This window comes from Amphiura filiformis, chromosome 17 (genome assembly GCF_039555335.1).
Source record: "Amphiura filiformis chromosome 17, Afil_fr2py, whole genome shotgun sequence".
NCBI classification, from domain to species: domain Eukaryota; kingdom Metazoa; phylum Echinodermata; class Ophiuroidea; order Amphilepidida; family Amphiuridae; genus Amphiura; species Amphiura filiformis.
Window position 1 is genome coordinate 25,305,708 of NC_092644.1, and position 12,480 is coordinate 25,318,187.

General features: G+C 37.4%; 1 protein-coding gene across 1 annotated transcript; it reads left to right on the forward strand.

Moving 5' to 3' along the window:
* The first annotated feature begins 5,524 nt into the window (after positions 1–5,524).
* Positions 5,525–8,287, forward strand: LOC140137098 (E3 ubiquitin-protein ligase TRIM45-like). The gene has a single exon (XM_072158756.1). The coding sequence runs from the start codon at positions 6,294–6,296 to the stop codon at positions 8,175–8,177; it is 1,884 nt and encodes a 627-aa protein (XP_072014857.1). The 5' UTR covers positions 5,525–6,293; the 3' UTR covers positions 8,178–8,287.
* The last annotated feature ends 4,193 nt before the right edge of the window (positions 8,288–12,480 follow it).

Consider the following 12,480-nt stretch of genomic DNA (forward strand, 5'->3'; position numbering starts at 1 on the left):
TGCGTGTGTATCGTCATATTATACAACGTATGCGGTTTATGTAAATGAAGCTCAAACATGAACATATACACGTTTTAACAAAAAATAAAAGACTGTATTATTTTTCTAAAACATGCGTTATCATCTTTATAAACTATTGTTACGATAAATTTATGGAAATGATAATGTTTTTAGAATTGAATTGTACATATTCAGCAAATTTCTGACTCGGCGATGTATTAATATCTGTGCATCAAATATACGTTGTACGCACTAGAAATATACAGAATTTCATGTCATTGAAAAGTGCATTGTATTTACACAACAGCGACGAAAATACAACAACAATGCGAAATGTTGGAACTGAGCTCCACGGTCTCCACCTGGACTCTGTAAACATCCAAATACGCATGAGTACAGGTAATAATATTTCTGTTTTCCCCAAATTTACTTTGTAGATGCATTTTTGAAAAGAAAAATATTGAATTAAAAACAAAAAAAACGGAAAAAACAAAACGGTCGGGACCAGGGTACACGGTCGGTCGGACGAGGACAAACAAACAATTTTTTTTTTGGCCTCACATATACTAGCAATGATCAATATGTTTTCAATCCATGACAAAGATACAAAGCAAGGTGTTTTTTCATGTTGTTATTAAGTGATTTTGTTTTTTTGTTCGTGTTATTTTTACCAATAACTAAAGAACCGCAACACAAGTAATGTAATATCACACTATATTTAGTTCCCAGTTGGCATATATTTACATCAATCATGTTCTCCTTTTATAGTACTACTTTTCAAAGAGATTATACCCAGAGAGTACCAACTCAAAATTGTCCAATGTGTAAAGCTCTTGTTATTTAGGTTTATCGCTAATATGTAGGGCAAATAGTGTACCTGTAGTGTTTTTCAGCCAACAGGTCAAAATCAAACAATAATTTGCAGTTTTAAGCTTGAGCGTTACAAATTTTATTTGTGCACACTCAGCGCTTAGTGCCAATTTTGGCACAACATGATAAATGTAGAATGCAAACCAGCACTCTTTGAATCAAAGTTTGCCATGTGAATAGAAAAATTATCCAGAGGTACACTATTTGCTCTCCATAAGTGACACACAAACATGGCAGAGTCGGTACTCTTTCGTGCTACCTCGTTTACTACTTAACACTTTAACCTATTAAATTTATTGTCAATTTAAATTTCAGATATAGGCCTATTAGGTGTTTTTCCTTTGTTGACCGCTCATCCTAGCAGCAACAACTCTTAAACCTCTACTCAAATCTAGCAACAGTAAGTTTACACTTCCATTCTACTTTGTTACTTCCATACAGTTTTCAGTGATGTACTTTCACATGATAAGCATAATAGGAAAGGCCCTAGGATGGAGCCTTGTGGAACTCCACATGAGATATTAGATATTATTTGACCTCAAGGTGCTGACTATGAGTTTTTGTACCCAACACATCCAAAGGTCGACTCCAGCCCTCAAATTAAGGACCTGAAGGGGCACGGAAACTTTTTAGGGCAAGTTGATAATTGCCTTGGATTTTCACTGAAAAGGCAAGGCAGCACGGCAGTTTGGAACATTCAGGAGGGCATCATGGCAATTGTTGAAAATTTGAGAAGGGCACCAAGGCAATTTCTCAAAAGTGAAGAAATCACACACAAACAGTCTGATAGATGATTTTACAATGAAGGGGCAGGGCTGGGGCACCAACGGCAACTTCATTAGAGGGCACAGCAAGTGACTGCTGTCGGTAAAGGACATATTTTGAGGGCATTACGGCAGTGGGGATGGGCACCCACGGCATTATGCTGTGGGTGCCATGGGTTAATTCGAGGGCTGGTTGACTCTATAAATGTACAAACATATGAGGATTGGAGAACTGTGTCATAATGCATGAGTGTAATTACAAAGTACTGCTGATTGGCTGCACATTATGATCTGCTGATAGCAGAAAACATTATATTATTAAGGTAGAAACATCGGCTATGGTGTCATGCACAGATTTGGTTTAAAATGATACAGGATGTGTAGTTGGGTGAGAAAAACTTGCCTGCCAAGTTTTAAATTTTGCCAACAAAGCGTTTTTGAGTTATGCCATTTTTTATCATTAGAAAGCCCCATTGACTTTGCACATAAAGTGGTTTTGACACTAAGCCTTTTGTTCACTAAAATTGGTAAAAGTTTGAAAATGGATACTATGTTTAAATATTATTTTTTCTCCTTTCTATTCCATTTATAGAACTGCTTTTTGGATCTTTTTATTACAAAAATGTTACCAAATAATATTAGTGAATTTTTTCCAATATATTGGTCAGTAATATAGGGGATATTTGAAGGTAATGTTAGTACTTGCTCAAATTTTCTTGACTTGATCTAGAAACACTGAATGACCCAATTTCATAATTATTGTCTGAGCTAACCATAGGGCCAATTATAACAAACAAGGTGTCATATGAAAGGTTATTAAATTTAGAAACTTTTCTCACCAGCTTTTTTTTAATAAAGTGTTTCTATTTTAAGTTATGGGTGTTTCTAGATTTCCCTAATTTAAAATAGAAAAAATGATTTTTCTCAAAAAATAAACACTTTATCCAAAAAATCTGGCGAGAGAATTTAGATATTAGGCTTATTAACCACCCCACAAACTATGGAGACCATATCACATTCCCTCTAGGCTAGCAATAATTATTAGTAGAAAAAATTAGGGAATTTTCAAAAAATAAAGAAAAACATAAGAATTGTTTAAATTTTGATGAAACATTAAAAATCAGTGGAGTAAAGACTTATCTTCAATTGGTTATATATTTGAAATGGATACATAATTCTGATTTGAAATAGTGGCTATTTTCCTGCATGGGCCTATTATCCGAGGCTCCTACCTTAAGCCCTTCCCAGTTGGCAATTGTTGACAGCGAGTGTGTTCTCCTTGTAAAAATGATTCTGCTTTACACTTAAACTCACTGCTGTATTGTCATTATAAATTTCAGATATCAGGTATTTCCACTTTGACCTGTCATCCTAGCTGTAACAGACATCTACTGAATTCAAGCAACAGTAAGTTTACTCTTCCATTCTATTTGCTTACTTCCATACAGCTATCAGTGATGTACTTTCACTATATGTGACGTGTCATGTCAAAAGCAGACACTTTTGGGCAGGTTATCAATTTTGAGGTTTTTACATATCTTAAATATAGATATTTTGCTCCACAACGCCGTTTTCCACTATGAAATCGGACATTCCTAAGCGAAGATATTGAGTTCGTAAGTTATGGTATTATAAAATTGGAAATTGAGATATCTGCCTTAAAAAATATTATTGCCAATGTTGAGAATAAAAATTTCCTTGAAAAATGGCTCAAAAAATACAAGATGGCAGTTATATATTCCGGTCTGAAACTATCAGACAATATTTTTAACATTGATAACATCACAAATTCGCAACAAACACAAATTGAGAAAAAATCTCCCCCGGGCATATTTTTGGCTATTTCTCCATTTACGATCCTGCCCAAAAGTGTCTGCTTTTGACATGACATGTCACATATACATATTAATGGTCTTATCTCCAATGCCTTCAATTACCACTATTCAACATTCAAGTTTTTCCTAAGGTCATTCAATGAATGTATAAACATACAAGGGTCAAAGAACTGTGACCTGATGCATGAGTGTAAATACAAACCACTGCTGATTGGCTGCTCATATGATCTGTTGATAGTGAAACATAATATTAAGCCCTGTCCAGTTGGCAAATGTTGGTAGTGAGTGTTTTCCTTGTAAAAAAGATTCTGCTTTACACTTTATCCCACTAAATCTATTTTCATTTTCAATTTCAGATATCAGGTGCTTCCACCTGTCATTCTAGCATCAACAACATCAATAGACATCTATTCAATCCAAGCAACAGTAAGTTAACACTTGTATTCTATTCAGTTACTTACATCTATCAGTGATGTACTTTCACTATGTACACAAATAATCTCATCTCCAATGCCTTCAATTTGACTATGAGTTTTTGTACCCAACACATCGAAAGATCGTTCTATAAATGTACATGCATTCGTGGGTTAGAGAACTGTGTCCTGATGCATGAGTGTAAGTACAAATAAAGCTGATTGGCTGCTCATATGATCTGCTGATAGTAAAACATAATATCAAGCCCTGCCCAGTTGACAAATGTTGGGGTGAGCATGTTCTCCTTGTAAAAAGGATTCTGCTTTACACTTTAACCCATTAATTTATTGTCATTTTAAATTTCAGATACTGAGTGTTTCCTCTTAGACCCATCATCCTAGCAGCTACAACTCGTAGACCTCTACTCAATTCAAGCAACAGTAAGTTTACACTTGCATTATACTTACGTTACTTTCATACAGTTATTAGGAATGTACTTTAATAACAGCCTCACAGGTTTAACTTTGCTTCTGGATTGGCAATTTCAGCCTGCTATATGAGACTTGGTCAGTTGCAAGTACATTCCAGTTGGGCTGTAACCTCTATTGCTTATTACCTGCCCAACACACTATAAGCTATATACTTTGAATTTATACTCGATTGCTGAGCGATTATGATGCATGGCTTTTGGAAAGCAATGGGTAATCACCAATCAATTTTGTGATGCATAGCTCGTTCCTTTTGTGCAATTATACTTAAAATTGTGATTGGGATTGCAGACAACAATTAAAATATTCAAAAGGCTACAAAATAATTATTGTTTTAATTGATTTATCTCCAATGATCGAGAATGCAAAATAATGTATTCAGTTGGTAGGAAATTGGTTGAGGCATTCACATGAAAAGCGACATCACTCAGGAGTCGAGATTTTGCAAATCGCAAAAGCAACATTGTTTTAGCAAAAGTGATGAGTATTACTCGCAGGTTTTCTCCGGGATATTTGCACCTCAAATTTTTAAAAATCGATAGCTTCAGAGGGGGGACACCACCCCTGACTCCCCCCGGTGGTGGTTTGCATCCATTGAGTGGCGCTTTGCAGCTTTCTTTTATTTCATGTGGCACTTCAACAAATCTATTTGAGCAAAACAAAGTAAATAGAAATATTACAGAAACCTCACATTAACTGTAACTAATGCAACCATATATTCATTCTGATGCTAACAGATGAATCCCATATTCTTTTTTTTTTAATTTCCAGATCCTGTCTTTGAAGTGACACACTTCTGAATGACTGTATGGACAAGCATCAAGACTGAAATAAGTTTTAAAGTGTATTGTACAGTTTTATTCAAAATGATTTGATTTGCATGTAATTTACATCTCATTTGCATAATAAGTAGAATCACATCTTATTTCAAACATTGAATGGACAAATAGAATACATGACAGGTGCATATTCATCTGGTATGTAAATGACAGGTGTATTCATCTCATAACTTCAATGTTCTGGTAATTGAATCACACTATTCTTGCGTTGTACAGAATTTTCACTTTGATAGCACTGTTTAAAGTAAGTCAAGTCAATTTATTGTAATTTTCTGTTTTATAAATGTTTAATTTTCCACTTCACATGGAATCATCTGTTTAGTCCTTGCATCATAGTTTAACTAAGTGGGATTAAAACTCTAAATTTAATACCAGTTGGCACTGTTTTAAGAATTCGTATTCCTACATTCAACATTTGTCAGAAATTAGGCAATAGAAGACAAACACCTACAAACGAACACCTCCCTAGCACTACCAGCAACAGCTAAACACACTATAAAGTAGAATATTGTAAATTTACGAAGGCTACACAGTTTTTTCCATTTAACTTTTCAAAAAACCCTCAAAAATTCAAGCAGGTGCATGTTTGAAAACCACAATTACACATGCTGGAAACCATTACCGTACTTAACATGCTTAACACCACTTAAACCATTGCCAGTAGCAGCAGCAGCAGCAGGAAGACCATCATTATTAGCAGCAACAGTAACACCATCATTATTAGCAGCAACAACAACAAGAGTATAACACAACAACAATACTAATATCAGTGGCGGCAACCATTACAGTCACACAGCAACAACAACAGCAACAACAATAGCAACAATAACAGTAACACAACAACAACAGTAAAAGCAGCAATAGCAACAACAACAGTAAATTAACAAGAGTAAAAGCAGCGGTAACAATGGCTACAACACTATAGCAGAGTCAGCAACAATAACAACAGCATCAACGACAACAAGTACATCAACAAAAACATCTTCTCTATCACTACCAACACTGACTACAACAACTGAGACTTAAACAATCAGACAAAAACAAAATCCACAGTAGCATCCATGATCAAATAAACAACCAACAATGGCTGACAGTAAACCACTCTCAGACCCGACTGAAGAAGATGCACTGAGCCTCATTGATTGTGGCATATGTCTTGCAGAGATGGAAAAACCGAAGGCGCTACCTTGCCTCCATTCATTCTGCTTGAAATGCCTCAAAAGAGTAGCACATCCTCCCGGTAGTTTCATCTGTCCTCTGTGCCAAGAAAAGATTCCTCTACCACCTGGTGGAGTAGACGGCTTCAGAGACAACTTCTTCATCAATCAAATGAAAGAGAGGAAAGCCATCTTCACAATTGGTCAGATCATGATGCCATGTGCAAGTTGTGGTACTACTGATAGACAGGTTGCAGCACGCTGTGTGGACTGTAATGGTTTCCTCTGTCAACAATGTGTTCATCTACATGAGACCATAGAACCACTCAAAGTCCATACTGTCTTCACCCTGGATGAGTTAAGATCAGGTACAGTTGATATGAGTAAGGTGATGAAAGAGGAGTGTTGCCAAAAGCATAAGGGTCAAGTTTTGAGATGGTACTGTAAAACCTGCGGTACACCAATCTGCCGTGACTGCACAGTGATGGAGCATAGACACCCAGAACATGATTATGTTACAATAGAAAGTGCTACTGAAGGTCAACTGGCAGAAATCAAGGTACTGGTAGCAAACTGCAAAGGGTTATCTCACCAGATAGATGAAGCCATCACAAAAACACAACAAGTTAAAGATAATTTGAAGAAAACCGCTGTTGAAGCTAAAAAGCAACTGGATGAGGCAAAGGAATGCTATCTTAAAGCTCTGGAGAAAAATTACAAATCAAACACAAATAAGCTTGCTGAAATTCAGACAAAGCAAAGTGAGAAAATTGATGATGCCACAAAGTCACTTCAGAATTTACAGTCCAAGCTGATCAATGCAATGGATGTAGCTAACCAGGTTATCCAGACAGGTTCTAAGCATGATGTAGTTTCAAACTATACTACTTTATGTAAAACCCTCACACAGCTACAGGAAGTAAGACCAACTGGTATCAGCAAAGGATTGAGTTTAGTTAAATTCAAAGCAAGTCAGAAGGGCAATGTGGACAATATGAATCTTGGCACTATATCAAATGGGAAATGGGTTGTAGAGAAAGAGATTGGTAAAGAAGGACAGGGAAAGATCAGAAATGGGCTTGGTGTTGCTGTGGATCCAAATACAACAGATATCCTCATAGCAGATTATACTGACAAGACTATAAAGGTATTTGACTCAGATGGGAATTACAAACGAGTACTTCAGGATAATCTCCAAACACCTCATGATGTTGCTGTAAGCTCAGATGGATTTCATTTCATCACTGAACGCAAAGCTTATGTGAAGGTCTTCAGTCCAGATGGTACATATCTGAAGCAATTTCCTGCCACATCTCCAGATGGCAAATCATCTCATACTGATGGCTCAGAACTCTGTGGGCTCACCATAGATAGTTATGGAAATCTGTTGGTAGGAAGCAGTAACAACTACATCAGTAAACACAGGCAAGATGGCACACATATTTCTACAATTAAAACAAACATCCGTCCATGGTTCCTAAACACAATGTCAAAAGGGACACTTTTATGGAGTGGAAATAATAGTACAAATGTAGAAATTGTGGATTACAAGGGTAACCTACTTCATACCATCAAAGTACCAAAGGATGCAAAATCATGGCAAACAACTGGTATATGCTGCAGTGATGATGGCATCATCTATGTCAGCAGCTATCAAGGTGGCATCTACATCTTTACAGAGGATGGGGAATACCTAGGATGTGTTACAACTGATGTGACTCAAGCAGAAGGGATTGCACTAATAAAAGATGACAGGTTGGTGGTTGTACAGAATGGAAATCCAGCCAAAATCTTCTCCTATGTAGAATGAGTGTAATGCAGCAAGACTAATGCTGGTTTCATACTGTCATGCTGCTTGCCGCCAAGCAGTGTGATGCACACGCATTACAGACAAACGGACATAATCAAGGCAATCAAGGCTCAAGTTGCATGGAAGTCTGACAGGGGCATAATCATTGAGTAACATGATTGGTTGATGTATTTCATACATTAAATACAATTAAATACAATTAAATACAATACAATTACACAGGTATCAATAAATGCATGCACACTGCACAATACACCCACCCACCCCAAACCCACCCCTACATATCCCCCAAGTACAGAATCGAATATCTTTTCCTAAAATCTAAGATTTCAATTATATTTGAAGCTAAAAACATCAACTCTAAAGATGTACATAATTTGTACTGTGATTGGGACAATACCATTTTTCACCCTGATGTAGCAGTGCAGTGACACAAGTGAAAAATTTATAACTTCTGAAAGTCACTGCAAATCTATTAACGTCAAGATCAACAGTAGAAATGACAAAAGTTATGATTACTTTGTGTGTATCTTAAGATATAATTGAAGTAAAATAACTAGATGTATTGTATGACTTGTATGACGTCTCAAAGTTAAAATAGTTATGATTTCTTCATGTCTATTTTACTAGTATACCTATATCATACTAGCACTTGCAGTGTGCGATTTAAAAATCACCAGTGATCAAACACAAGTGTTTACCCAATCGCTACCAGCATTCAGTCATGGCTAGCGACATATCGACAAAGTTGCCTTCAAGTCAACTGGTTGCGATTTGATGCTAGGGCACACCAGCGATTAATCGGTCAGATATTGGCTAACACTTTTCCCATAAGCGACAGAAGTTTTGTCACAAAAAAAATGCTATGTTCCAAGCAATTGTTTGGTATGATATTGGCATTAGAGTAATAAAACTATGATCCATTTTGCTTCCTCGAGAGAGTGACGTCAGTACTTTGTCAGTTACTTTGCACATGTACAGATGCGCTGCCTTTGAGCGTGTGTGTAAAAACGCCAGTTCTTTATGAGTCCACATATACACAACTTGAGGAAGCCAAATAAAAGGACTATATATGTATGACTTCTGAAAGTCACATTGCATTTCAACTTCAGAGTCACACCTTTTATGTATATATACGTGTCATCTATCAAAGTTAAAACCCAGCAAGAAATTTATTGCTATGATTTGCAAATTTTAGATATTTTTATCACATGTATTAGATCATTTTGTATAACACATTTGGCTGTACATGGTTTACTCCGATACCGTTGTATAATTTGTAACATGATCTGATTCAATCAGGCTACAGTAGGTAATTTTGAAAAATGAGTTATCATCATCACCTTGCCTACACTGAAAAAAATATTGGGTGTCATTTGACACCTTTAGAGATACTGACAAAAATGCCACTCGTTAAGTGTCAATAGACACCTTCTGAAGAGTCAATAGTCCCCACTCTGATAGCTCCTGAGAATCTAGAATACTACTTATGACACCTCTAGGGCGTAACTACAAGTTTTGATAATGCAAAGGTGTCATAAATACTATCTAGGTGTCAAATTACACTCAAAGGGTGTCCCTGAAATTTCTCCATGAGACTCTAAACCCCAAAGGTGCCATTCAATTACACCTTTGCGTGCTCAAATTTAGCGCCAGCAGCTGTCACGTGAGTTCCATAATTCCATTTTCGTCTGCAATCAGGAGAGGCGGCATGATCAGCGATCTCATGCGAGTCGGGACGAAGAAGAAAAACTGTTTTTCAGCGGCAGTAAGTTTCAATCTTGCATTTTTATTGTATTTTAAGAAAGATACAGTGCCAAAGATAACAATCATCAATTATTTTGAGATTGTGGTAAGTGGTGACAGGCATATGAGCATGTGTTTGATCATTCGGTAAATTACACTTTTAAGCTTACCTCACCACGTAGCAATACCACAAGCTTAAAATTGTTCTCTCATCCAATCAGGTTGATTGATATAGCTATATAGTACTAGTATCATTATCAAGTCCTTGTCAAGACTAACATAAATCTGAAATCCCCATCATAATTGATGATTGTTTGTGCACTGTTGCAAAGCTAAGGTAGGGCCTACGGTCAATAAAGTACGTTTTTTAATCTAATGAAATCTAATGAAACAAGTGCTACAGCGCAGCGCCATTGCCGACTTTTACTGCACAAATTAACTGAAAAGGCAAGTTCACCGAATTTAATTTTTGCTTCCGATGAAATTATAAACCTTTCTCAGCACATAAAAAAGTGTCTTTGTATTATGTAGGCCTATCATTTCTTACTGAAATTGGAACATGGTGATCTGGAAGTTATAGTAGGAATTCCAATTGAATGAACGCAGCTTTCAACAGCTGCACTTTTCGATCCATCCGCGATCGTATATCGCTGCATAGCGTGAACGCATTTACGACCTTGGATACAATGCTAACCAGTGCAGTGTGTTGGCATGGTTGGATTCACTTACGCGTTACATGCGAACAGTTGCACATGCTGGCGTGCATTGCACTGTATACGCAATAATTTGTCACGCTATTGAAAGCTGCGTACATTCATTCAATTGGAATTCCTGCTATAGGTATAGCCAAAATATTAAATTCTCGATCATGAAAGCCAATTTGGGTATGCACAGTTATTTGCGTCGAGCGTACTACGCGAAGACCGGCGCTTTTACTGGCGCAAACACAGCTTTTGAGAATTGACCAATCACCCGATCGTTGTTAGGCAAGGTCAAGGTTCGGTCATGCAGGTCGCGAGATCGCGTGTCTACGCTGGCGCAGAAGGTACGCCCTCTCATGATCGAGAATTTGTTATTTTGGCTATAGTTGCGTTGCCAAGGTATCAAAATACAGTATCGCCATGATTGCTAGAAATCCAAGATGGCGGCTGTCGTGCAAGTAAATCATGCATGCATGCATGCCATGACCGGGGGCAGGCCGGTGTTGTGAACGAATGACGTGTGATCCAATCAATAATGTGTTTGTTGATGTACCGTATGTGTGTAGTAGTACTATTTGTTGGTGTTATGCATACCAATTATCACCTTTTAAAATATTATTTATTTTTTTTAGGCCTAATTTTTTAATTTATATCCTGACTCATTTAGGCTAAAGTAATAGTTTCTCGATCATGAGAGAATGAAGGTACTGCGTGCACTGCGTAATGTCGGAAGTTTAGTGGAATGACACAAAAGCGCGATCAATTGTGCACGCACAGGAAATGCAGCGCTACCCAAAGCGTGTGTGGTAGGCGTTGCGTGCCTATTGAGCTCTCATGATCGAGAAACTATTATTTTAGCTTAGTATAGTTTTCTTGTGTACTGTAGGGGGGTGTACTGTGCAGGGGCGTAAATCCATTTTTGAAAGTGGGGGGGACACAATGAAAATTATTAGTCATTGATACTTCGGCGCGATAGCGCCGCACGTCGTGCCCCCGCGACGCAGGGGGGGGTGTCTGAGGGGGATGTGCCCCCTCAGAAGTAAGAAACTTTTGCAAAATGAAGACTTAATTGAAGCCATTTGGAGGACCATTTTGGCACTATTATTGTGTAAAATTTTAGCTTGAAACAGCTGAAAAATTGTGAAATGACGGCCTAATTAAGCCATTCGTGGACAAGTCTTCACTAAAACAGAAGCGAAAGCTACCACTTGTTTATGTATACGCAGGGGGGTGTCAGAGGGGGGATGTTCCCCCCTGAGAAGTAAGAACCTTTTGCAAAATGAAGACCTAATTGAAGCCATTTGGAGGACCATTTTGGCACTATTATTGTGTAAAATTTTAGCTTGAAACAGCTGAAAAATTGTGAAATGACGGCCTAATTAAGCCATTCGTGGACAAGTCTTCACTAAAACAGAAGCGAAAGCGACCACTTGTTTATGTATACATGAGGGGGGTGTCTGAGGGGGATGTTCCCCCTGAGAAGTAAGAACCTTTTGCAAAATGAAGACCTAATTGAAGCCATTTGGTGGCCCATTTTGGCACTATTATTGTGTAAAATTCTAGCTTGAAACAGCTAAAAAATTGTGAAATGACGGCCTAACTTGTGGACAAGTCTTCACTAAAACAGAAGCGAAAGCAACCACTTGTTTATGTATATGCAGGGGGGGTGTCTGAGGGGGATGTTAAGACGTTGGAAAATGTTGCAAAATGAAGGTCCAATTGAAGTCATCATAAAAAAAAAGGGACTTAACTCAATTTGCAAAATTTTACTTGAGATTTGAGATTCGGAATTATTACTAAAGCATGCATGGATTGATGTTGAAGTCAGCATTGAGTCCGTCTTAAAACTGACTTTG

What these genes read in the sequence shown, in the direction of transcription:
- LOC140137098 (XM_072158756.1), top strand. Translation starts at nt 6,294, where the DNA reads ATGGCTGACAGTAAACCACTCTCAGACCCGACTGAAGAAGATGCACTG.